General features: G+C 44.3%; 1 protein-coding gene across 3 annotated transcripts in view; it reads left to right on the forward strand.

Moving 5' to 3' along the window:
* The first annotated feature begins 212 nt into the window (after positions 1-212).
* The window catches only part of LOC143782514 (putative 2-ketogluconate reductase), a 39062-nt gene continuing 11315 nt past the window's right edge, over positions 213-27959 (forward strand). The window contains exons 1-5 of one of the 3 annotated variants that reach the window (XM_077270022.1): positions 1792-1926; positions 2675-2746; positions 2893-3273; positions 6555-6726; positions 12979-13157. In XM_077270022.1, the coding sequence (XP_077126137.1) occupies positions 2898-3273; positions 6555-6726; positions 12979-13157 (727 nt within the window). In that variant the 5' untranslated portion in view covers positions 1792-1926; positions 2675-2746; positions 2893-2897. Of the gene's footprint in view, positions 402-1789; positions 1927-2674; positions 2747-2892; positions 3274-6554; positions 6727-12978; positions 13158-27959 lie in introns of those variants that run through there. The other 2 variants (XM_077270021.1, XM_077270023.1) reach the window with 2 other exon arrangements.

The following is a 27959-nucleotide window of genomic DNA, read 5'->3' on the forward strand; positions in this document are numbered from 1 at the left end:
GTGCAAATCTCCACCTGCTCAACTATTGATCAGGGCAATCTGTGTGAATTAACTTATTATAATTACACACAATTCAGAGTTACAGGAAGTTAGAAAACAAGTACATTATTGGGATCCTATTTCTTTACTTCTTGCTGACATTTTCCATTTGAAGACTTTTTGTTACAGTTTGTACCCATTATCTGTAGAGAAGACAAAGCCCTTTGTGTGAACAAGTGCAGGTTTGATGGCAGATCTACTTTCCAGCCAACTGTGTGTCAATCTTTTGAACCAGTTCTTCACGAGACACATTAACTTCTTCCTCCTATATTTCCATGGTATTAAGGTTGAGGGAAGTCCATTGAGTTCAACCTTTGCCATCAAAGTCCAAATGTGTCAGAGAACAGAAAGTCAAGAGAGAAGTAAGTACTTGTTCCCTGGCCTCTAGTACTTCTTACAATTTATTGAAGGAATGTGTTGTGTGTCGGCAGTGTACAAGGCAGGGGTGCACACATTTTTGTGGTGTATAACCAAATTGTGCTATTTAAATCGGCCATAATAAAATTTAGTAAGACTTAAAAATAAAATATTTCAATTTAGTACAGGAAAGCAGTACATGTTATTATAAAGCTCACATAGATCAGTAACACATATATTTATGCTTTTACAGGGCAGTGACATAGCAGTGGCATGTAGAGGGTCTCATAATAGTGTGAGATTGGGGAACGACCCTATTCTACGAGCCAGAGACCCTCATCTGAATAGTAGCCACTATGTTACCCCAGCTGGGAATTGGATTTGGAACTGGATCTATTTTATATGAATTGGTTGTCTGTGATTGGACAACCCTTTCTATACCAAAGTTCCTTCAGAATTTAATTCTTTCATTTGTATGGCTAAAACAGTCATTTGCATTAAAGCAAACTCCTTTCATAGAAATCAAAGATCATGAGGAAGGCTGCTCCACATCCTAGGATTCAGCTGGTAGCCCATCCTACAACATAGTGACTGAAATCAGATTTCACATTTATATTTTAAGCCTCTACAATAAATATAATAAGGAACCTAATGCAGAGCTGACGACCAAGAAACGTCTGCTTAGAAGCAAACATAGTTTAGTGTCCTACTTTTTTTTTTAAGAATCACCCACTATATTTCTTAGCCTTACATAGTCTGCAAAATTCCTCACTTGAATAACAGTACATACAAACAAAACAAAACAAAAAAAAAGATTAAAATCCAAAATATAATACAATGTAAAAATAGAATAGTAAAAATGTTTAGTGATACATTCTAAAGCAGGGGTCTCAAACTCATCCAGGTAAATAGAAAAAATGTGAATATGAAGGGCCGCGTTCTTTATGGGAGATTACATTTTCAGTGATACCATTATTTTATACCACCTACCTCATTATAATGATGAGTTCCCCATGGGACACGTCTAGACCCTGTTTTTTTTGTACCTTAGAAAGAGCCTGTTATGATGTCACGATTGATTGGTCCAAATGTGATGTTACCTAATTACCTTGACTTACACAAACACACAGAAGCTGATTTTATTGGATGTTAATTAAGATACTATCTTGTTCAGGGGTGGACATGAAGTTGAGGGCCACTGTGCCAGAATAGCACACGGACCACTTGTTATCCAATATCTCATAGCAGAGCACCCCTATATGTTCTTCTAACAATCCAGCAGTGTTAGTTAATCATTAAACTAACTAAGGTATTTACATGCAATCTAACAAGGAGTAGAAAATAGGTTAATGGACAACTTACTTATCACTGGGGGTCTGACAGCTGGGACTCTCAGCTATCCGGAGAACAGGGCCCTGCAGAACCTTGTCTAATCAGAGTGGAGGTCAAGCATGAGCACCACGACTCTGGACTGCTGGAACTAGCCAAGCACTCTATTTGGGGTCTCTGTGTTCAGACCCCCAGCAATCAGTAAGTTATGCCTTATTCTATTTTGGTTTTTTTTTCTGATCTATTTGCATGTTCTGAATTTTAATTCTAATTTCTGGAGATAACACAGGATCACACTAATCGAAATTATCTATATATAGGTGTTACATTTCATTGTAATCCTGCCTGTGGTGATAAAAAGGTGACTGCTGAAAAGTGATCTCTCTACAGAAGAGGAAGTAATAGTTAAATTTGGTGCTCAGTGCCAACTGTAAAAATTGCCCTGTGAATGGGGTTATCTTAGCCAGAAAAGTACTTTTCATTAAAGACTTGCCTGGTCATATCAATGTTGTAAAGAATCACCTCTATAAGTCACAAATAAATATAATGAATTACAGTTTATTTAGTAGTCACAATTAATACTACTCTTCCCCGTGATGGTTGTAAGATAAATAATGAGGCATTGACAAAGTTCTACAGGAAGTCAGCTGTTTTTTTTTTGTGTGGCTCTAATATAATCCCCTTAGTCAGCTATAGGTATATAATAGTTTTAATACCACCAGAAGGTGGGTCCTCCCTCACCATGGAGTTGCACATCTGGGAAAAAAAATGGAAACTGTACTCTCCTGTCTACTATTTATGGCACTACTCTAGATATACATATATTTGGCCAACTGTGAAGGTTTCAACAAATTTACATTGAGACAGATTAGGAAATTGAAAACCCCTTGTAAGGGGAGTGACGTCATTCCCTTGCTACGTTATATTATAACGTTTCATGTATTTATAGAAAATCAAAACCACCTCTGCGGAATTTGCCAAACAGATCATCTGTGTCTGGGACCCAAATGCAGCTAACAAGGTAGAAGGAAATGGTAGGATATTGAAGTAAATCAGAGTCATGCCTGACTTTTTGGCTGGAGTAATTTTGGGCATTCAGTCATCAGTTGTTACACTTGATTCCATTGTGTTTCATAGTACTAAACAATGTAATCACTTACTTTGTAGCCATAATGGAGGAACGTCCGTATGCTCTGATGTCATACAGTGGAGGGTCCAAGGGATTTCCACAGAAATTTGAAACTATTGTAAAGGAACATTTCCAAATACTCTACCTGGAAAAATTTACCAGTAATAAAAATGCATATGCTCCAAAGATAAAGGCCCTTCTGATGTGGTGGCACCTACCTGTAGTTGACAAAGAACTTTTGGATTCGCTTCCCAATCTAAAAGTCATTGCAAGCTCTGGAGCAGGAGTAGATCATCTGGACCTAAAGTTGATCACAAGTTATGGTAAAATAGTTACTAATACACCTCGTCTTGGAGATGATGCCACTGCAGACACGGGAATGGCTTTAATGTTGTCATCTGCTAAAAATATAGTAGAAGGTAAGTTATTGCAGTTGTATGTAAGTTTATCTTGCTTTCTTAAATAATCTAAAGTAATGATGTGTCAGGGATTGCATAAATTATAAGTAAAAGATTCTGGAAATATACATTGTTTGCTTATATAATCCTTATAACATTTATTTGCACCAGGTTGTGGATTCTTTCAAAAACAGGCTTGGCTGGCCCGATGTATCAAAAGTAGTGAAGATAATGTCAATAGCTATTGGTGAAGCCACATTTATCCTTTTCAAAGACAAATGAGCCCTGTCACCTGGATGTAATGGGAAATTAGTGGAAATGTCAGGGGAGATGGATCGGCAGTTGGATACATTTGTTCTCAGGGGAGACAAGCCGCTGTCAGAAGTGTCTGGCATCAGCTTTCCCTCCTCTCACAATTGAAATCACATGAATGCTAGTTCAAGCTAAGAGCTCATGTGTATGGGGGACTTAGGAAAATGATCTATTGTTTAAAACAGGTTTAAATGTATTTTCTTCACATTTTGTTATTTCATACCATGATCTCTCTATGAAAAAAAAAAATGCAAATCTTGCAACTGTCAGACAAGTAATATTATACGTTGCTTTTACACTGGTAGATCATGGCTATGAAACTACCACCAATTGGCTACAGGCAAGTCGGTTAGCGGTTGCTTAATAGCGTGTTTAAACAGAACGATCAATACTTTTTGATTGTTCTGTGCACATAGAATACCATTGTTCTTGGTAGCACATGTTTACACAGGATGATATGCTGCTGTGAATGTTGATTTTCAACCGTCCTCAAAAATCGTTAAGCTAGATGAATTTTTTTGCAAATTTGATAATATTTACAGTTGTGTAAATATTTTAAGAATCTCTGATCTATCATGGAACTTGTGATACATTTTGGGACCAGCACGGAATAGTATTGATGGATTTCCTAGCAAAGGGTACCATGATCACTGGGGCATACTATACTTCACTGCTGTGGAAATTGTGGGAGGCCATCAAAACCAAGAGCCGTGGCATGCTCACCAAAGGTGTCCGCCTTCTGCATGCTCCTGTGGCTTTGAAATTCTATCGCACCCCCCTTATTTGCACGACCTTGCACTATCGGACTTCCACCTCTTTCCAACAAGGAAGTTATTTTTAAAGGGCAAGCATTTTCCAGATGATGAGACTCTGATTTCCAAAGTTACAATGTGGCTTTAACGCCCGCGCCCAGACAGGATGGCGCGAGCGAGGATTGTGGCCCCACTGTGCCACAAACCAGACTACCCTGGAAGGGGCGTGACTAAGCAGCTACCTTGGTGTTCACTGGAGCCTCTAGTGGTGAGGTCAGGCTTGTGCGGCAGGTAGCTGCCAGGTACCACTCCAGGGCTGTGTCTGGCTGTGGCTGCTGATCCCACTGGGGATCAGAAAACTAATGACAGGTGTGGGTAAGTACTGACGGGCACGACTGGTACTCTGGCAGGCATGGCTGGCACTCTGGCAGGCAAACAGGCACGGCTGGCACTCTGGCAGGAAGAGCTCAGACTGGAGAAACCGGAACGTAGGGTGCAGAGCGGGAGCAGAGCAGAGCCGTAGGGTGCGGAGAGGGAGCAGGGTGCAGAGAAGGAGAAAAGCAGAGCCGTAGGGTGCGGAGCGGGAGCAGAGCTGCAGGGTGCGGAGCAGGAGCAAAGCCGTAGGGTGCGGAGCTGGAGCAGAGCTGCAGGGTGTGGAGCGGGAGCAGAGCAGAACTGCAGGGTGCGGAACAGGAACAGAGCAGAGCCATACGGTGTGGATCAGGAGCAGAGATGCAGGGTGCGGAGCAGAGCAGAGCTGCAGGATATGGAACTGGAGCAGAGCCACAGAGTGTGGAATGAGAGCAGAGCAGAACCACAGGGTGCGGAGCAGGAGCAGAGCAGAGCTGCAGGATGAAGAACAGGAGCAGAACTGCAGGGTGCGGAGCGGAAGCAGGGCAGAGCTGCAGGATGTGGAACAGGAGCAGAGCCACAGAGTGCATGATGGGAGCTAAGCAGAACCGCAAAGTGCGGAACGGGAGCAGAGCAGATGGAGTGGATACAAGGATACACACAGCTGAGTAGGGAAGGCAACAGACAAGGAAACAAACATATACAGGTATAGGGCGAAGTTCAGACAAGGAAAGACACGGGAACAAGTTCAGGACAAAGGATTCAGGCCTGGGTATGCAGCCCCCAGGAAGGCAGAAATGAGACACAAAGAATACCGATACGGGCCTGGGTATACAGCCCCCAGGGTGGCAGAAACAGGACAGGACCTGGCAACTCAGTAGCAGAAAGCAGACAGAGTCTGTTGCTCAGGCATCTCCGTATGGGTGCAGATGCCTTAAGTACCTGATACCTCTTGGCAATAGGCTGGGGACTAATTAGGAGTTTGCACATTGTCTCTATAAGACTCAGGAAGTGCCGCCGCCCTAAGCATGCAGCCAGGAAGTATGCTGCAAACAAGGACATGGTTCACAGCATGGGACAGGCAGAGGACAGAACTCACAGTATGACCCGAAGTGGTGAGTAAGATGGGAGATGGGAAGCCATGCAGTGATGCTGGCAGGGATTTTACAGTGGCTTTTGGAGCAACCTGACGACTTCCACAAGCAAGGTGTTTACAGTTGCTTAAAGAGATGGGAGAAGTGTGTGTCCCTAGGTGGCACCTATGTAGAGAAGGACTAATAACTGTGCCAAGTTTCATTGCTCTCAGTCCACAGGAAGTGGGTCAGGGGAAATCTTTAATGAATGCCTCTCGTATCAGACACTGATTGTACAAATTCAGCCGGGTATATCTGACTCTGAAACATACTCATACTTTAATTGTCACCAGGGATCTGTAGACTAATCAGACAGGCGGGTCCCTGGTAGCATCTCTCTGCCTGCTGTGCTGGGTTAACAAGTTTCTGCCCATGTGAGCAAATTTAGCAAAATAATTACAAATGTTGTCATGTATACAGTCTGCTGATGTTTAGTACATGAAAGGACCTAGGCCATTTGAAATTATGGGACCCAAAAATGGCTGAGGGCAAAGCCACTGAGCTCAGTGATTATGGTAGCTACTGTTAACGTGATGTGACCACTGCAGCCATAACATAGAGAGCTGGCGCTGGACTCGGGGAGGGCGACTAGCTGCTGTTTTTATAATTTTAAAAGAATAAAACTATTTGGGGGCCACTTCTCTTAGAGTGGGAAAACTCCTTTCTACTTGACTTGAGCAGTGCAGTCAGTGTAGGGCCATAGAAAAGGTTTCAGATTTATTCTCTATTCAGACAGTAAACATTTTTCTTGCAGGGAACAGAATATCACATTCACCAGACACTACATATTTTGATTTTAACCGTGAGGGTGATGATATCACTGAAGCTACACTGGGCATCATCGGAATGGGAAGCATTGGGTACAGCATAGCTGAGCGAGCCAAAGGTTTCAGGATGAGAATTCTCTACCACAATAGGAAGAGAAGGTAACGTCAGTGTGGCTACCTATTTATTATCCATTTCATTGACTGCTTGGCATATAACAGTAATAGTAAGCAATTAAGACTCAGATCTAACCAAATACAATCACTTGAACCTGTGAGTAGGCCACCACTTCCTCGTGGAGGTAGGTAGTGGCTTGAAGATCCAATTTTGGGTCTCTGAATAAAGGTCAGTCTGATCTTTCCAACTAAACCCTATTAAGTTGTACATGCAGAAGAAATGTTAGAGGGACCCAGACCCTTCATTTCTTTCATTAGCAGGATCTCTGAAGTTTTCCTACTCTGATTATAACGGTGTGGCATATGGTAGCAGCAATCTGCCAGAACATTATGAAGCCACTCCAAATTATTTACTCTCATTTTCAGATACAATCATCTGTTTACATTTCATCCAGGGTGAAATATAATAAAAAGGGGAAATATATGTCTGTTTTTCAATTGATTTCACATTTTTTCATGACCATAAGGCATTACTAAAATAAACTGTATATTGTTTTCCTCTCTCTGTAACAATTAATTTTTATATAGCAGACACATTTGTTTTTTACGGGGCAAGGTTATACACCGCTTTTCGGACTGACAGCAGCTGTTCTTTTATTTGTAATTTTTTTCTTTAATTTATTTCATACATTGTGCTCCCATAAGGTCATAAAAGACCTTTGGGGAGAATTCCAATGTTTAAGTACATTTTTATTGTTATTGATTTCCTCTGTTACTAGTGCTGGTATATTAGCCCCAGTTACAGGGCAAATTCTGCCTCCTGCCTGCCCTGCAGAGCTGATCTTGGACTGTTACAGCCCCAAACATCCTGCTCCCTACAGGCACCCGGTGATCACATGATCACTAGGATGGGAGAAGGAAGAGCTGTTAGCTTTTTCAGCGCTGTGTGTACAGCAAACAGGAAAGCAGAGATGATAATAAACCACAATTTAAAATGTCATTGCATAGCAATATGTGGACAGCCTGGACATTTTAAGTCTATGAGGATCTGGAAGTAGTTAACCTCTAAAAGACAAGACTAATTGCAGCCTTAATAAGATTGTCCGGTTCCATAAAAATATAGATCTCTGTTAGTTATGTTTTAAAATAACAAAAGGACCTCTGCATTATTGTTGAGCCTAATGATTGGCTGTAATAATCACGTACTGTAGACAGGATGTCACCACTGCAGACTTGTAAACAGGCCACGGGTGCAGCAGAAAGGGCAGGGGTTTGAACAGGTAAGCACTGCTTATTTTGTTAGTATAATCTCTTGGCTGTGGACAATTGTTGGTTTTGCATTTTTGTTCTTTTTTTCTCCTTTTTCCAAGAGTTGTACCTTTTTATTTTTCTGTCAACACAAACACATGATAGCTTGTTTTTATTTGTGAGATAAGTTGTAGTTTTGAAAGACTAATAATTTTATTCTGTAGTACAAATACAATATACATTTTTTTAGTACTTTAACGCAATATAAATACTTTGTGAAACATGCTAATTTTGGTTGCTGAATTCCAATTTTTCATTTTGTTTTTCAAAAACAACATGTAGGCCATGTTCACACAGTGCGTTTTTTACCGCGGAACCGCAGCGGTTTTGCCGCTGCGGTTCCGCAGCTTTTTTCCATGCAGGGTACAGTACAATGTAGCCTATGGAAAACAGGAACCACTGTGCACACGATCCTGAATTTCCAAAAAAAAGCCACGCTGAATAGCTGCGGGAAAAAAGAAGGAGCATGTCACTTCTTTGTCCGAAACAGCAGCGGTTCTGCACCCATAGACCTCCATTGTGAGGTCAAACCCGCAGTAAAACCCGCAGATCAAAAATATATCTGCGGGTTTTATTGCGGTTTGTGGTGCAGAACCGCTGCAGCCGGAAGTGCGGGGAAGTGGCCGGAAGTGCGTGGGCGGAAGTGCTTGGGCGGAGAGACATGGAGGCGTACCGTCGCATGGGGATCGTGTCGGCCGTTTGATTGATTTGGTATGTGTGTGTGTGTGTGTATGTGTGTGTGTGTGTGTGTGTGTATGTGTGTGTGTGTGTGTGTATGTATGTGTGTGTGTGTGTGTGTGTGTGTGTGTGTGTGTCCCCATGCGACGCTAGTGCCACCATTGTGCTAAGTCGCCGTATGGGACTACTACTCCCATCCGGTATTAGGATGGGAGAGTTGTCCCTGTGTCCGGCGACTTAGCACAGTTGTAAAGTTACACAAAACACACACAATACACATACATGACACACAGTACATACAACATATAACACAGAGTATATACTCACCAACAGCACACTGGTAGGCGAAGCCCTCAATCCCCTAGAAAAAATCCCAAAATAAAAAATCAAATTCATACTCCCTGTCCGCAGAATCCATAAAACGAGTGTCCCACGCCGATCGGCTGCTCTCCGGCGATACACTGCCAGGAGCGAAGCTCCTAGCAGTGTATCGCGTACTGTTCCGGAGTTCAGTGGCTCCGGCGTCTCGGTTAACGGCAGTACAGCTGCGTTGAACTTTCCCACGCAGCACTGCCGTTAAGCGAGAGTGCCGGGGTCAATGACCGCCGGTAAACTCGCTCGTGCATGCGCAGTGACACACCGACAGGAACTATGGCTCCTGTCAGTGTGTTATACGTTATATATATGTGTGATACGTGGCACTGAAATACGTGATACGTGGCACTTAAATACGTGATACGTGGCACTGAAATACGTGGCACTTAAATACGTGATACGTGGCACTGAAATACGTGGCACTTAAATACGTGATATGTGGCACTTAAATACGTGGCACTGAAATATGTGGCACTGAAATACATGGCACTTAAATACGTGGCACTTAAATACGTGGCACTTAAATACGTGGCACTTAAATACGTGGCACTGAAATACGTGGCACTGAAATACGTGGCACTTAGGCTATGTTCACATTTGCGTTGTGCGCCGCAGCGTCGGCGCTGCAACACACAACGCAAACAAAAACGCAGCAAAACACATGCACAACGCTGCGTTTTGCGCCGCATGCGTCCTTTTTTTGATTGATTTTGGACGCAGCAAAAATGCAACTTGCTGCGTCCTCTGCGCCCGGATGCGTGCGCTGCAGTGACGCATGCGGCGCAAAACGCAAGTGCGACGCATGTCCATGCGCCCCCATGTTAAATATAGGGGAGCATGACGCATGCGGCGACGCTGCGGCGCAGACCGCAAATGTGAACGTAGACTTAAATAGCTGGATAGAGCTGGATCCGCGGGCTGTGATCTGGCCTACGCTCAGCACTCTGCAGAGCGCTGTCATTCAAAACACGTCCACTCATTTTGGTGTTTAGTCCCAAAATGGAGGATGGAAGAAGAAAAGGGTTGGACAAGGAAATGACATCATTTCTTTCTTTTTTTTCCCCCACTGCAGTTAAAGCTTTATTTGTGTCAAACACAGACAATCTGCAGAGAAAACTGCATAAAAAACGCATCAAAAACCGCATCAAAAACGCACCAAAAACGCACCTGCGTTTTCTGCCAAGAGCTGCGGTTTTAGTCCTCAAAAAAAAGGATTGAAATCAGGAACGTGTGAACATACCCGTAGCTGTTTTGTAGCCCCATCTTGGGGTCCATATAATTTATTGACTACATTTTTATTTATTTATTTTTTAAGGTGAAAAAAGAAGCTTATTTATTTTAGTTGTAAAACGGTTATTGTTAAACTTTAATATACTTAAGTTTATACTTTATTTTATCCCACTGGGAAACGTGAATTAGCAATTTCTTGATTGCTTACATAATGCATACAATGCATAGCACAGGGGACAAGGACTAAAAGGCCATCTTTAGCACAGACTAAGGCTAGGTTTCTAAAATGAGCATTTGGTGCGTTTTTTAAGTTGCAGATTTCCTGCAGCATTTCTGCACCTATTAGCTAAATTTAGTTACTTGCATCTTTCATTGCATTTCTTATAGCGTTTTTTTTTTTAAATGCGTGTTTATCATGTTTTTTTTCAGCTTGGGTTTTTGTCTTCTTTTAGTATGTCATGTTTTAAATAAAGCTACCGTGTTATGTTTTGAAAACTTTCTGTTATTTAGCTTAGATAAAACTATATAACCTACCAATAAACGTGAATAACCACAAACCAATCAAAAAGGTATAATTTTATTGATACATAAATGTTAAAAACGCATGAAAAATGGTGGGGGCATACACAATGAAAGTTCACAGTGAAACGTAAAGAGAATGGGTATGATATAAATAACATCTATAAAAAATATTATACACCTAGGTGTATACAGGTACGCTCTGGATAATAGCAGATGAAGATAATGCTAAATGACCTGTATAATAAATGAACTTAAACAACAGCAAGTGTGTACTGGTGTGATATCTTAGTAAATGTCACTTGACATGGGTAACAGCCTGCTGATTACCTATAATTTAAAAGGAGGATTAGGTGAGGAATACATACAAGTCTTCCTACCTCCAGTGATGAGTCCTTAGGGAGCTGGAGGGCTGTAGTACCTTAATTATCCCTGTCCCGGGGGGGTACTCTTGATAGTAGTAGTAGTAGTAGAGAGGCCCAAGTCTCCAACCTCACTATGCTCCTATTAATCCCTGGTCTGTCCCCTCCTCCACCACATGAATCCTGGGACAGAAATGTAACGTGAACAAGACACAAAACAGGGATAACAGAAACCCTCTATCATACAAATGCACAAACCAACAATATGGAGGAGTAAAGGGAGGAATAAACTAAACGGGAATGGGGACCAGGAGATAAACACACACGTACTACAGAATAACTCCACAACTTCTCTCATGTATCCCAAGTACTGGGCTTCCTCAATCCCTACCGCACATATCTTGGCATTCACCGTCAAGCCCGCAGCTCTGACCGAATCTACTACCGCTTGCACCTGGGACAAGTGGGTATGCCAGTCAGTACTAAAGATTATGTCATCCAAGTACACTGATGCATACTTTCATTGGGGTTCCAGCACTATGTCCATTAACCTCTGGAATGTAGCTGGGGCCCCATGTAGTCCAAAGGGCAGGACGACATAGTGGTACAGTCCCTCCGGTGTTATGAATGCAGTCTTTTTCTTTTTCGACTCTGTAAGAGGCACCTGCCAATAACACTTGGTCAGATCGAGGGTGGTAAAGTACTGGGCCTGACCCAGTCGCTTGTCCACCCTGGGCATTGGGTAAAGGTCGAACTTTGACACCTCATTTAACTTACGGAAGTCATTACAGAACCATAAAGACCCGTCCAGCTTCGGGATTAGCACCAGTCACTCCGGGATTACTCAATTACTCCCAGCTGAAGAATTTGTTTCACCTCCCTCGCGATGGATTGTCTCTGGGCCTCGGGCACACGGTACAGTTTCATTTGTACCCTTACGTGAGGTTCAGGACAATGTCATGCTGGATAACAGAGGTACGACCATGTAGACCCGAGAATACATCAGTATTCCCTTGTACCAATTTCCGCACCTCTCGCCGCTGCTGTTTCGAGAGGGTGTCTCCTATCTTTACCTCTCCCTTGGCCTTCACTCGGGCCATTTTCGGAGGGTCCTCAGATGATATGTCGGGAGTCACCTCCATAAGCATACACTCCCGTTGCTTTCACGCTTTCACTTTTTCCCGAACTTCATATGGCTCTTGCCATAAGCTTGCTTTTTGGTGGTTGGTGGACACCGAAATGAACACCCAATCTCCCGCATTAAAGGAGCGGACTGTGGCCTTTTTGTTATATACGCGGCTCTGCACTGCCTGAGCATCCACCAAATGCTTCTTTACTATACGCGTGACCACTGCAATTCAGTTCTGCATGTTAGCCACGTGCTCAATGACACTCTTATAGGGTGTAGGTTCCTGCTCCCACATCTCTTTGGCTACATCCAGCAGATCCCTAGGATGCCTGCCATACAGTAGCTCAAAGGGTGGATGCGGCTGTGGGAAGAAGAGATAAGAGGGGAGTAGAGAAGGAGATCTTGTGAGGCTCGAATATGGCATGTAGGTAAGTACCGGGAGCCCATGTCACAGATGTATGGAGGAGACAGGTTGTGGATGGCTTTGTATGTCATCCAATCCCATCCACTTTTCTGGAAATGTAAAATACAGTGTCAAAAATGCACCCAGTTCTAATCGCATAAACTTAGCCTTATAGGCAGAAGTTTCTGGAAGATCCTGAGCCCTGGTAGCCGACTTTGAACTGCATCAATGTGATTTTTACTAACACATTTTGGCAAAGGTACTTATATATATGTACTACTATACTTTTTCAGAAGTGTGGAAGAAGAAGTGGCAGTAGGTGCTGAATACTGTAGTACCATGGCTGATTTGCTTCAGCAGTCTGATTTTGTAATGATAGTTGTCACGCTGAACTCAGACACCCACAAACTGATCGGACAAGAGGAACTTAAACTCATGAAGCCCACAGCTCATCTTATTAACATCAGTAGAGGTATGACCATTTCTATACATAAGAATATACATAAAATGCCAACAGATGTCAAGCATTCTCCCACCTAAGAAACATCTTTACCTAAAATATAAGGTGAACAAAACCTTGAAGCTTGAAGCTACACAGTGTTTTTTTTAGGGTATGCGCACACGTCAGGATTTCTTGCAGAAATTTCCTGAAGAAAACCGGAAATTTTCTGCAAGAAATCCGCATACTTCTTTTCGCGTTTTTTTCCCGTTTTTTCCGCGTTTTTTTTTTTTAGCATTTTGCAAGCGTAATTAGCTTGCAGAATGCTAAAGTTTTCCAGGCAATCAGTAGCATCGCTTGGAAAACTGATTGACAGCTTGGTCACACTTGTCAAACATAGTGCGTGACAAGTGTGACCAACTTTTTACTATAGATGCAGCCTATGCAGCATCAATAGTAAAAAGATATAATGTTAAAAATAATAAAAAAATAAAAAAAAGGTTATACTCACCCTCTGATGGCCCCCAATCTCCTCAGCTGTTGCTTTGTGTGTAGGACCTGTGATGACGTCGCGGTCACGTGACCGCGATGTCACGGTCACATGACCGCGATGTCATCGCAGGTAGTTCACACAAAGCTTCTATAGGAACGGAAGAGAGAGCATGCACCGATGAGAGGCGGGAAGACTCCGGGGCCATCAGAATGTGAGTATATCACTATTTTTTATTTTAATCCTTTTTTTTACCAATTATATGGTGCCCAGTCCGTGGAGGAAAGTCTCCTCTCCTCCACCCTGGGTACCAACCGCACATGATCTGCTTACTTCCCGCATGGAGGGCATAGCCCCATGCGGGAAGTAAGCAGATCAATGCATTCCTATGTGTGCGGAATCCCCGCGATTCCGCAAATTAATGAACATGTTGCGTTTTTTTCTGTAATACGATTTTTTCGCGGAAAAAAATGCTACATTTGCACAAGATATACGGAATACACTGAAAATAATAGGAGGCATATGTAAGCGTTTTTTAAAAGTTTTTATGGCGTTTTTATAGCGAAAAAACGCAAAAAAAACGCAAAAAATCCTGAACGTGTGCACCTACCTTTAAAGCGAGTCTGTCAACTCCGACATTATCAAAACAAGAACAGGTCATTGTAGGTAACCCTACGCTAGGTGGAGCATACAGATTCCCACACCTCGTGTTTTGTGAACCGCAGCAGACTATGCATTTCAAATTACTCTATCACTCTTCTCACCATGAAGGAGTAATCCGAAACGCGTAGTGTGTTACAGTTCACCATACACTTGTGTTGGCTATCTCCTGTTTTAATAGCATGAAATAAAGAAAGAAATTATTTTAATAGATTTCTGTTTCTCGATACCTGTTTTCTTATGATTGCCACTATTGCTGGATGCCTCTTAAAGGGAACCTGTCACCCCCAAAATCGAGGGTGAGTTAAGCCCACCAGCATCAGGGGCTTATCTACAGCATTCTGGAATGCTGTATATGAGCCCCAGATGTATCTTAAAAGATAAGAAAAAGAGGTTAGATTATACTCACCCAGGGGCGGTCCTGGTCCCGGTCCGATCGGTGTCGCGGTCCGGTCCGGCGCCTCCCATTTTAATCAGATGACGTCCTCTTCTGGTCTTCACGCTGTGGCTCCGGTGCAGGTGTACTTTGTCTGCCCTGTTGAGGGCAGAGCAAAGTACAGCAGTGCGCAGGCGCCTGTTGTGAACTCTGTTTTCAGGCTCCCTCTTGTGGTCACAGGTGGTATTGTGTGACTTTTGTTTTGGGCTCCCCCTGGTGGCTTTGTTTGTTATCCTGCGGGTCTGTGGCTGGATCAGCTGCCTCGTTATTCACTTGGGAGGTTCCTATTTAGCTCTGTTTCACTTCCACTTGTTGCCGGCTGTCTATGTATTCAGTGCTATTCTGATTACTCCTGTTTATCTTCGTTTTCAGTCTCTTCAGGAGAAGCTAAGTTCTGTTTAATTATTTTTTGCTCATCAGTCTGCAATATGATTTCTGTGTATGATGAGTCTAGTCCAGCTTGCTAATATGTGATTTCTTGCTGCTGGTAAGCTCTGGGGTACAGAGTTGCTTCCCCCGCACCGTTAGTTGGTGCGGGGGCTCGAGCAATCTCTGCGTGGATATTTTGAATAGGGTTTTTAATTGACCACACAGTTCCCTTTCTATTTTCTGCTATCTAGTGTTAGCGGGCCTCATTTGCTAAATCTATTTCATCTCTGCGTTTGTGCTTTCCCCTTAACTCACCGTTAATATTTGTGGGGGGCTATTCTATATCTTTGGGGTCATTTCACTGAGGCAAGTGAGGACTTTCTTTCCCTCTAGGAATAGTCAGTTTCTCAGGCCGTGAAGAGACGTCTAGGATTTTCAGGTAACGTTCCACGGCTACCTATAGTTGTGTGCGGATAGGATCAGGTTGCGGTCAATTCAGTTACCACTTCCCCAGAGTTTGTAGTCTGTTTAGTTACTTAACTAGTCCGACTTGCGATCCTTGCCACTAGGATCATAACAGTACAGCCGGCCAGTAAAGTGTTAATTGCATGGCAGAAGCAGGAGAAAAGAAGCCTTGAGACATTTTTTTTTTAATTTTTTTGCTGCCGTGTGTCTAGCTGCTGTGTGTCTAGCTTCTCTCCTCCTCTTAATCTTGGTGTGGCTCTGAATTTAGCTGCTGATATGGATATCCAGAGTTTGGCCTCCAGTGTAGATCATCTTGCTGCAAGGGTACAAAGTATTCAGGATTTTGTTGTTCACAGCCCTATGTCAGAGCCTAGAATACCTATTCCGGAGTTGTTTTTTGGAGATAGATCTAGGTTCCTGAATTTTAAGAACAATTGTAAATTATTTCTTTCTTTGAAACCTCGTTCCTCTGGTGATTCCGTTCAGCAAGTTAAAATTATTATTTCTTTCTTGCGTGGTGACCCTCAAGATTGGGCCTTCGCATTGGTGCCAGGGGATCCTGCATTGCTCAGTGTGGATGCGTTTTTTCTGGCCCTTGGATTGCTCTATGAGGAACCTAATCTTGAGAACCAGGCTGTTATGATCCTTAGTGGTTGAGGATCACAAATTACTCCAGCAAGATGACTAAACATAGGACAAGCTCTAGGGAGGTGGTAAACTGGACTGACCGCAAAACTGAACCTATCCAAACACACTAGAGGTAGCCGGTGAACGTGCCTAAAATTCCTAGACGTCTCGAGCCAGCCTGAGGAACTAACTACCCCTAGAGAGAAAGAAAGACCTCTCTTGCCTCCAGAGAAATAATCCCCAAAGATATAGAAGCCCCCAACAGATAATAACGGTGAGGTAAGAGGAAGGCACATACATAGGGGTGAAAGCAGATTCAGCAAAAGAGGCCCACTAATTCTAGATAGCAGAAAATACAAAAGGGGTCTATGCGGTCAGTAAAAAACCCTTACAAAATATCCACACTGAGATTTCAAGAACCCCCGCACCAACTAACGGTGTGGGGGGAGAAACTCAGTCCCCTAGAGCAACCAGCAAGAAGAATTCACATTTTAGCAAGCTGGACAAAAAACATGATGAACGCTGATAATCAGAAAATGAACAAACAAGAACTTAGCTTGTCTTGGAGAGACTGGGAGCAAGGTAGTCACAAGGAATCTGAAGAGCTCTGAATACATTGATAGCAGGCAAGGAACTGAGTATCCAGGTGAGTTAAATAGGAAACCAACCAAGGATAACGAACGAGCTGATGCAGCCAACCTGCAGAAAGACAACACTACACAGTACCGCTTGTGACCACTAGAGGGAGCCCAAAAATAGAGTTCACAACAGTACCCCCCCCTTGAGGAGGGGTCACCGAACCCTCATCAAAACCCCCAGGGCGATCAGCATGAGCTGCGTGGAAGGCACGAACCAAATCGGCCGCATGAACATCAGAGGCGACAACCCAGGAATTATCCTCCTGACCATAGCCCTTCCACTTTACCAAATACTGAAGTCTCCGTCTAGAGATACGAGAATCCAAAATCTTCTCCACCACATACTCCAATTCGCCCTCGACCAGCACCGGAGCAGGAGGCTCAACAGAAGGAACCACAGGTACCACATACCTCCGCAACAAAGACCTATGGAACACATTATGGATGGCAAACGATGCTGGGAGATCCAAACGAAAAGACACCGGGTTAAGGATTTCCAAGATCTTATAAGGACCGATGAAGCGAGGCTTGAATTTAGGAGAGGAGACCTTCATAGGAACATACCGAGAAGACAGCCACACCAAATCCCCAACACGAAGTCGGGGACCCACACCGCGGCGGCGGTTGGCAAAGCGCTGAGCCTTCTCCTGTGACAACTTCAGATTGTCCACCACATGGTTCCAAATCTGCTGCAACCTATCCACCACAGAATCCACCCCAGGACAGTCATAAGACTCAACCTGACCCGAGGAAAAACGAGGATGGAAACCAGAATTGCAGAAAAAAGGCGAAACCAAGGTAGCAGAACTAGCCCGATTATTAAGGGCAAACTCGGCCAATGGCAAAAAAGTCACCCAATCATCCTGATCAGCAGAAACAAAACATCTCAGATAAGTTTCCAACGTCTGATTAGTTCGCTCGGTTTGGCCATTAGTCTGAGGATGGAAGGCCGACGAAAAAGACAAATCAATGCCCATCTTAGCACAAAAAGTTTGCCAAAACCTGGACACAAACTGGGATCCTCTATCAGACACAATATTTTCAGGAATGCCGTGCAAGCGAACCACATTCTGAAAAAATAGAGGAACCAAATCGGAGGAGGAAGGCAACTTAGGCAAGGGCACCAAATGGACCATCTTGGAAAAACGATCACACACCACCCAGATGACAGACATTTTCTGAGATATTGGAAGATCCGAAATAAAATCCATGGAAATGTGCATCCAAGGCCTTTTCGGGACAGGCAAAGGCAAAAGCAAACCGCTGGCACGAGAACAGCAAGGCTTAGCTCGAGCACAAATCCCACAAGACTGCACAAAGGAACGCACATCCCGCGACAAGGAAGGCCACCAGAAGGACCTAGCCACCAAATCTCTGGTACTAAAAATCCCAGGATGACCCGCCAACACCGAAGAATGAACCTCGGAAATAACTCTGCTGGTCCATCTATCCGGGACAAACAGTCTCTCTGGTGGACAACGGTCAGGTCTATCCGCCTGAAATTTCTGCAGCACTCGTCGCAAATCTGGAGAAATGGCAGACAAAATCACTCCCTCTCTGAGAATACCAGCCGGCCCAGAAACTCCCGGAGAGTCAGGCACAAAGCTCCTAGAAAGTGCATCAGCCTTCACGTTCTTCGAACCAGGCAGGTATGAGACCACGAAGTTGAAACGGGAGAAAAACAACGACCAACGAGCCTGTCTAGGATTCAGGCGCTTGGCAGATTCGAGGTAAATCAGATTTTTGTGATCAGTCAGGACCACCACACGATGTTTAGCTCCTTCGAGCCAATGACGCCACTCATCAAATGCCCACTTCATAGCCAACAACTCCCGATTACCAACATCATTATTTCGCTCGGCAGGCGAAAATTTTCTAGAAAAGAAAGCACATGGCTTCATCACAGAGCCATCAGAGCTTCTCTGCGACAAAACAGCCCCTGCTCCAATCTCAGAAGCATCAACCTCGACCTGGAAGGGGAGAGAGACATCTGGCTGACATAAAACTGGAGCTGAAGAAAACCGGTGCTTCAGCTCCCGAAAGGCCTCCACGGCCGCAGGAGACCAATTAGTCACATCAGAACCCTTCTTGGTCAAATCCGTCAAAGGTTTAACCACGTTAGAAAAATTAGCGATGAAAGGACGGTAAAAATGAGCAAAACCCAAGAACTTCTGAAGACTCTTAACAGACGTGGGCTGAGTCCAGTCATGAATAGCCTGGACCTTAACTGGGTCCATCTCCACAGTAGAAGGAGAAAAAATAAAACCCAAAAAGGAGACCTTCTGTACTCCGAAGAGGCATTTTGAGCCCTTCACAAATAAAGCATTAGCACGCAGGACCTGAAACACCATCCTGACCTGCTTCACATGGGACTCCCAATCATCAGAAAAGACCAAAATGTCATCCAGATAAACAATCATAAATTTATCCAGATATTCTTGGAAAATGTCATGCATGAAGGACTGAAACACAGAAGGAGCATTAGAGAGTCCAAAAGGCATCACCAAGTACTCAAAATGGCCTTCGGGCGTATTAAATGCTGTTTTCCATTCATCTCCCTGCTTAATGCGCACAAGGTTATACGCACCACGGAGATCTATCTTGGTGAACCAACTGGCACCCTTAATCCGAGCAAACAAATCAGACAATAGTGGCAAAGGATACTGAAATTTGACTGTGATATTATTCAGAAGACGATAATCTATACAAGGTCTCAAAGAACCGTCCTTCTTGGCCACAAAAAAGAATCCTGCACCAAGAGGGGAAGAGGATGGGCGAATATGTCCCTTCTCCAAAGACTCCTTTATATAACTCTGCATCGCGGCATGCTCTGGTATAGACAAATTAAAAAGTCGTCCCTTAGGGAACTTACTACCAGGAATTAAATTTATAGCACAGTCACAATCCCTATGAGGGGGCAGGGCACTGGACCTGGGCTCATCAAATACATCCTGGTAGTCAGACAAAAACTCAGGGACCTCAGAAGGAATGGAAGAAGCAATAGACACCAACGGAGTATCGCCATGAATTCCCTGACAACCCCAACTTGACACAGACATAGCTTTCCAATCTAAAACTGGATTATGAGCCTGCAGCCATGGCAAACCCAAAACGAGGACATCATGCAATTTATGCAGAACAAGAAAGCGAATCACCTCCTGATGTACGGGAGTCATGCACATGGTCATTTGCGTCCAATACTGAGGCTTATTCTCAGCCAATGGCGTAGCATCAATTCCCCTCAGAGGAATAGGAAATTCCAAAGGCTCCAGGACAAAACCACAGCGCCTGGCAAACGACAAATCCATCAGATTCAGGGCAGCACCTGAATCCACAAAAGCCATAACCGAGTAGGACGACAAAGAACAAATCAAAGTAACAGACAAAATAAATTTAGGCTGTATAGTACCAATGGTGACAGGTTTAGCGATCTTTTTTAAGCGTTTAGAGCATGCTGAGATAACATGAGTAGAATCACCACAGTAAAAGCACAACCCATTTTGACGTCTATGACTTTGTCGCTCAATTCTGGTCAGAGTTCGGTCACATTGCATAGACTCAGGTCTCTGTTCAGAAAATACCGCCAAAGGATGAGCAGATTTGCGCTCCCGCAAACGCCGATCAACCTGAATGGCTAAAGCCATAGAATCACTCAGACTTGTAGGGGTGGGAAACCCCACCATAACATTCTTAATGGCTTCAGAAAGACCTTCTCTGAAATTTGCAGCCAGGGCACACTCATTCCATTGAGTAAGCACTGACCATTTCCGAAATTTTTGACAATACACCCCTGCTTCATCCTGACCTTGAGAGAGGACCAGCAACGCTTTTTCTGCCTGATTCTCAAGATTAGGCTCCTCATAAAGCAGTCCAAGAGCCAGAAAAAATGCATCTACATTAAGCAATGCCGGATCTCCTGGCGCCAGAGAGAAAGCCCAATCCTGAGGGTCGCCACGCAACAAGGAGATAACAATTTTAACTTGCTGAGCGGAATCACCAGAGGAACGAGGTCTCAGAGATAGAAATAACTTACAATTATTCTTAAAATTTAGAAACCTAGATCTATCTCCAGAAAACAACTCAGGAATGGGTATCTTTGGTTCTGACATAGGGCTATGAATAACAAAATCCTGAATACTTTGCACCCGTGCAGTAAGATGATCCACACTAGAAGTCAGAGTCTGAATATTCATGTCTGCAGCTGAGCTCAAAACCACCCAGAGTTCAAGGGGATGAAAGAAGCTGAACAGACTGCAGCAAAGGAAAAGCGGGAGGAGAAAAAAAAAAAATGTACTCAGGTCTTCTTTTAATCCCACTTCTGCGATGCATAAAACACTTTTGGCCTGCTATACTGTTATGATCCTTAGTGGTTGAGGATCACAAATTACTCCAGCAAGATGACTAAACATAGGACAAGCTCTAGGGAGGTGGTAAACTGGACTGACCGCAAAACTGAACCTATCCAAACACACTAGAGGTAGCCGGTGAACGTGCCTAAAATTCCTAGACGTCTCGAGCCAGCCTGAGGAACTAACTACCCCTAGAGAGAAAGAAAGACCTCTCTTGCCTCCAGAGAAATAATCCCCAAAGATATAGAAGCCCCCAACAGATAATAACGGTGAGGTAAGAGGAAGGCACATACATAGGGGTGAAAGCAGATTCAGCAAAAGAGGCCCACTAATTCTAGATAGCAGAAAATATAAAAGGGGTCTATGCGGTCAGTAAAAAACCCTTACAAAATATCCACACTGAGATTTCAAGAACCCCCGCACCAACTAACGGTGTGGGGGGAGAAACTCAGTCCCCTAGAGCAACCAGCAAGAAGAATTCACATTTTAGCAAGCTGGACAAAAAACATGATGAACGCTGATAATCAGAAAATGAACAAACAAGAACTTAGCTTGTCTTGGAGAGACTGGGAGCAAGGTAGTCACAAGGAATCTGAAGAGCTCTGAATACATTGATAGCAGGCAAGGAACTGAGTATTTAGGTGAGTTAAATAGGAAACCAACCAAGGATAATGAACCAGCTGATGCAGCCAACCTGCAGAAAGACGACACTACACAGTACCGCTTGTGACCACTAGAGGGAGCCCAAAAATAGAGTTCACAACACAGGCTGAAAAAGCGTTGTTGGCCCTCACTCAGGGGCAAGATGAAGCAGAGGTGTACTGCCAGAAATTTCGGAAATGGTTGGTGCTTACTCAGTGGAATGAGTGTGCCCTGGCTGCAAATTTCAGAAAAGGTCTTTCTGAAGCCATTAAGAATGTCATGGTGGGGTTCCCTACACCTGCAGGTCTGAATGAGTCAATGACTCTGGCCATTCAGATTGATCGGCGTTTGCGGGAGCGCAAACCTGCTCACCATTTGGCGGTGTCTTCTGAACAGACACCTGAGTCTATGCAATGTGATAGAATTCTGACCAGAAGTGAAAGGCAAAATTATAGACGGCAAAATGGGTTGTGCTTTTACTGTGGTGACTCAGCTCATGTTATCTCAGCATGCTCTAAGCGCAAAAAAAAGATTGATAAATCTGTCACCATCGGTACTTTACAGCCTAAGTTCATTTTGTCTGTTACCCTGATTTGTTCCCTGTCATCTTACCCGGTTATGGCTTTTGTAGATTCAGGTGCTGCCCTGAGTCTGATGGATTTGTCATTTGCCAGGTGCTGTGGTTTTGTTTTGGAGCCTTTAAAATTCCCTATTCCACTAAGGGGAATTGATGCTACACCATTGGCTACGAATAAACCTCAGTACTGGACACAAGTGACCATGTGCATGACTCCTGTTCATCAGGAGGTGATTCGCTTTCTTGTACTGCATAATTTGCATGATGTTGTCGTGTTGGGTCTGCCATGGTTGCAGACTCATAATCCAGTCCTGGATTGGAAAGCAATGTCTGTGTCAAGTTGGGGTTGTCAGGGAATTCATGGCGACGCTCTTGTGGTGTCAATTGCTTCATCCACTCTTTCTGAAGTCTCTGCGTTTTTGTCGGACTACCAGGATGTATTTGATGAGCCCAAACTCAGTTCTCTACCTCCTCATAGGGATTGTGATTGTGCTATAAATTTGATTCCTGGTAGTAAGTTTCCTAAGGGACGACTTTTCAATTTGTCAGTGCCGGAGCATGCTGCCATGCGGAGTTATATAAAGGAGTCTTTGGAGAAAGGACTTATTCGCCCCTCCTCCTCCCCTCTTGGTGCGGGGTTCTTTTTTGTGGCTAAGAAGGATGGTTCCCTGAGACCTTGTATTGATTATCGCCTTCTAAATAAAATCACGGTCAAATTTCAGTATCCTTTGCCATTGTTATCTGATCTGTTTGCTCGCATTAGGGGGTCTAGTTGGTTCACCAAGATAGATCTTCGTGGTGCGTATAACCTTGTGCGTATTAAGCAGGGTGATGAATGGAAAACTGCATTTAATACGCCCGAAGGCCATTTTGAGTACTTGGTGATGCCTTTTGGTCTTTCTAACGCTCCTTCTGTCTTTCAGTCCTTTATGCACGACATCTTCTGCGAATATCTGGATAAATTTATGATTGTGTATCTGGATGATATTCTGTTTTTTTCTGATGATTGGGAGTCCCATGTTAAGCAGGTCAGGATGGTGTTTCAGGTCCTGCGTGCCAATGCTTTGTTTGTGAAGGGCTCAAAATGTCTTTTTGGAGTCCAGAAGGTTTCTTTTTTGGGTTTCATTTTTTCTCCTTCTACTATTGAGATGGACCCAGTCAAGGTTCAGTGTTATGATCCCAATGGCAGAGGATCTCTGATATTCCGGCAAGATAGTAAAAATATAAATACTGCTCTAGGGAGGTGGAAACTGGGCTAACCGCATACCTGATCCTGACACAAACAACTAAAAGTAGCCGGTGAACGTGCCTACGTTGGTTCTAGACGTCTCGAGCCAGCCGGAGAACTGACTACCCCTAAAGGGAAAAAATAAGACCTTGCTTACCTCCAGAGAAATTGAACCCCAAAGATATAGAAAGCCCCCAACAAATAATAACGGTGAGGCAAGAGGAAAACACAAACGTAGAGATGAACTAGATTCAGCAAAGTGAGGCCCAATAGTCTAGACAGCAGAAAATAGATAGTGGACTATGCGGTTAGCAGAAAACCCTACAAAACATCCACGCTGAACATTCAAGAACCCCCCACATCGACTGACGGTGTGGAGGGAGAATATCAGCCTCCTAGAGCTTCCAGCGAGTCAAAAATCAAATGTAAAGCAAGCTGGACAAAAACACTGAATAATGCAAACGATCCAAATTGTACAAAACAGACTTAGCTTTTCTTGCATGAGGCAGACTGAAAGGAATCCGGAGGAGAACAAATAGGTCTGGATACAACGATGCCAGGCAAGAGACTGAGTCCAGAGGAGACTCAAATAGGAAACACCCGCTGCTTAACGACACAGCTGGAGCTCAGGCCTGCAACAAGACATACCTAACACAATACCGTTAGTGACCACCAGAGGGAGCCCAGAAACATAGTTCACAACAGTTCAGGCTATTCATGACTGGACGCAGCCTACATCTGTTAAGAGTCTTCAGAAGTTCTTGGGTTTTGCTAATTTTTACCGTCGCTTCATCGCTAATTTTTCTGGTGTTGTTAAGCCTTTGACGGATTTGACCAAGAAGGGTTCTGATGTTACTAATTGGTCTCCTGCGGCTGTGGAGGCCTTTCGGGAGCTGAAGCGCCGGTTTTCTTCGGCTCCGGTCTTATGTCAGCCAGATGTCTCTCTTCCTTTCCAGGTCGAGGTTGATGCTTCCGAGATTGGAGCGGGGGCTGTTTTGTCGCAGAGAAGCTCCGATGGCTCTGTGATGAAGCCATGTGCTTTCTTTTCAAGAACGTTTTCGCCTGCCGAGCGGAATTATGATGTCGGTAATCGGGAGTTGTTGGCTATGAAGTGGGCATTTGAGGAGTGGCGACATTGGCTCGAGGGAGCTAAGCATCGTGTGGTGGTCTTGACTGATCACAAGAATCTGATTTATCTCGAGTCGGCCAAGCGGCTGAATCCTAGACAGGCTCGTTGGTCGTTGTTTTTCTCTCGTTTTGATTTCGTGGTCTCATACCTGCCTGGTTCGAAGAATGTAAAGGCTGATGCTCTTTCTAGGAGTTTTGTGCCTGACTCTCCTGGAGATTCAGAGCCGGCTGGTATCCTCAGAGAAGGGGTGATTTTGTCTGCCATCTCCCCAGATTTGCGACGAGTGCTGCAGGAGATTCAGGCGGATAGACCTGACCGTTGTCCACTGGAGAGACTGTTTGTCCCGGATAGATGGACCAGCAGAGTTATTTCCGAGGTTCATTCTTCGGTGTTGGCGGGCCATCCTGGAATATTTGGTACCAGAGATTTGGTGGCCAGGTCCTTTTGGTGGCCTTCCTTGTCGCGGGATGTGCGTTCCTTTGTGCAATCTTGTGGAATTTGTGCTCGGGCTAAGCCTTGCTGTTCTCGTGCCAGTGGTTTGCTGTTACCTTTGCCTGTCCCGAAGAGGCCTTGGACGCACATTTCCATGGATTTTATTTCAGATCTCCCTGTCTCTCAGAGAATGTCTGTCATCTGGGTGGTGTGTGATCGTTTTTCTAAGATGGTCCATTTGGTGCCCTTGCCTAAGTTGCCTTCCTCCTCCGAGTTGGTTCCGCTGTTTTTTCAAAATGTGGTTCGTTTGCACGGGATCCCTGAAAATATTGTTTCCGACAGAGGATCCCAGTTTGTGTCTAGATTTTGGCGGACCTTTTGTGCTAAGATGGGCATTGATTTGTCTTTTTCGTCGGCCTTCCATCCTCAGACGAATGGCCAAACCGAGCGAACTAATCAGACCTTGGAAACCTATTTAAGATGTTTTGTTTCTGCTGATCAGGACGACTGGGTGACTTTTTTTGCCATTGGCCGAGTTTGCCCTTAATAATCGGGCTAGTTCTGCTACTTTGGTTTCTCCTTTTTTTTGTAATTCGGGGTTTCATCCTCGTTTTTCCTCGGGTCAGGTGGAGCCTTCTGACTGTCCTGGAGTGGATGTTGTGGTGGATAGGTTGCATCAGATTTGGAATCATGTGGTGGACAATTTGAAGCTGTCACAAGAGAAGGCTCAGCGCTTTGCCAACCGCCGTCGCTGTGTGGGTCCCCGACTTCGCGTTGGGGACTTGGTGTGGTTGTCTTCTCGCTTTGTTCCTATGAAGGTCTCCTCTCCTAAGTTCAAGCCTCGGTTTATCGGTCCTTATAAGATTTTGGAGGTCCTTAACCCTGTGTCATTTCATTTGGACCTCGCAGCATCGTTTGCTATTCATAATGTGTTCCATCGGTCGTTGTTGCGGAGGTATGTGGTGCCTGTGGTTCCTCCGGTTGAGCCTCCTGCCCCTGTGCTGGTTGAGGGAGAATTGGAATACGTGGTGGAGAAGATCTTGGATTCTCGTATTTCTAGACGGAGGCTTCAGTATTTGGTTAAGTGGAAGGGCTATGGTCAGGAGGATAATTCCTGGGTTGTCGCCTCTGATGTTCATGCGGCCGATTTGGTTCGTGCCTTCCATGTGGCTCACCCTGATCGCCCTGGGGGTTTTGATGAGGGTTCGGTGACCCCTCCTCAAGGGGGGGGGTACTGTTGTGAACTCTGTTTTCAGGCTCCCTCTTGTGGTCACAGGTGGTATTGTGTGACTTTTGTTTTGGGCTCCCCCTGGTGGCTTTGTTTATTATCCTGCGGGTCTGTGGCTGGATCAGCTGCCTCGTTATTCACTTGGGAGGTTCCTATTTAGCTCTGTTTCACTTCCACTTGTTGCCGGCTGTCTATGTATTCAGTGCTATTCTGATTACTCCTGTTTATCTTTGTTTTCAGTCTCTTCAGGAGAAGCTAAGTTCTGTTTAATTATTTTTTGCTCATCAGTCTGCAATATGATTTCTGTGTATGATGAGTTTAGTCCAGCTTGCTAATATGTGATTTCTTGCTGCTGGTAAGCTCTGGGGTACAGAGTTGCTTCCCCCGCACCGTTAGTTGGTGCGGGGGCTCGAGCAATCTCTGCGTGGATATTTTGAATAGGGTTTTTAATTGACCACACAGTTCCCTTTCTATTTTCTGCTATCTAGTGTTAGCGGGCCTCATTTGCTAAATCTATTTCATCTCTGCGTTTGTGCTTTCCCCTTAACTCACCGTTAATATTTGTGGGGGGCTATTCTATATCTTTGGGGTCATTTCACTGAGGCAAGTGAGGACTTTCTTTCCCTCTAGGAATAGTCAGTTTCTCAGGCCGTGAAGAGACGTCTAGGATTTTCAGGTAACGTTCCACGGCTACCTATAGTTGTGTGCGGATAGGATCAGGTTGCGGTCAATTCAGTTACCACTTCCCCAGAGTTTGTAGTCTGTTTAGTTACTTAGCTAGTCCGACTTGCGATTCTTGCCACTAGGATCATAACAGGCGCCGGCCTCTCTGACCTTTCCCTGCGCACTGCAGTACTATGCTCTGCCTCAACAGGGCAGACAAAGTACGCCTGTGCCAGAGCCGCAGTGTGAAGACCCGAAGAGGACGTCATCCTATGAAGATGGGAGGCCCCGGACCGGACCGCGACGCCCACCGGATCGGACCGCCCGCCCAGGTGAGTATAATCTAACCTCTTTTTCTCTTCTTTCAGGATACATTGGGGCTTATCTACAGCATTACAGAATGCTGTAGATAAGCCCCTGATGCTGGTGGGCTTAGCTCACCCTCGATTTTGGGGGTGACAGGTTCCCTTTAACCCTCCGTGTACAGTTCCTTCAGCACTAACAAGCAGCATACCAGTGAGCTACTTGCACCTTTATATGTAGACATAAGTTTTGGCTGACAGACTCCCTTTAATGCCTTCCTTTTGACGAAGCATCACTTTTCAGCCATTTGTCAGCAAAGAAAAGAAGAAATGGTGAACAAGTGAACATTTATGTTTTCTACAAGTTTTATATACAACAAGAACAAGCAATAAACCTGCCACCTGATAGCCTGGGCACATTTGTTTCTGCTACTTAATTTTACGGTTCATTTCTAGTGTTTAGTTTTGCTCTAAAATGCCCAGAGACTAAATGTAGCTATTATTTGAGGCTAATAACTAAATGACCATGTGATATTTCAGCTTTTCTTTTTTAATAAATTTGCAAAAATTTCTACATTTCTGTTTTTTTCAGTCAAGATG

Source organism: Ranitomeya variabilis, chromosome 6 (assembly GCF_051348905.1).
Source record: "Ranitomeya variabilis isolate aRanVar5 chromosome 6, aRanVar5.hap1, whole genome shotgun sequence".
Classification (NCBI taxonomy): Eukaryota; Metazoa; Chordata; class Amphibia; order Anura; family Dendrobatidae; genus Ranitomeya; species Ranitomeya variabilis.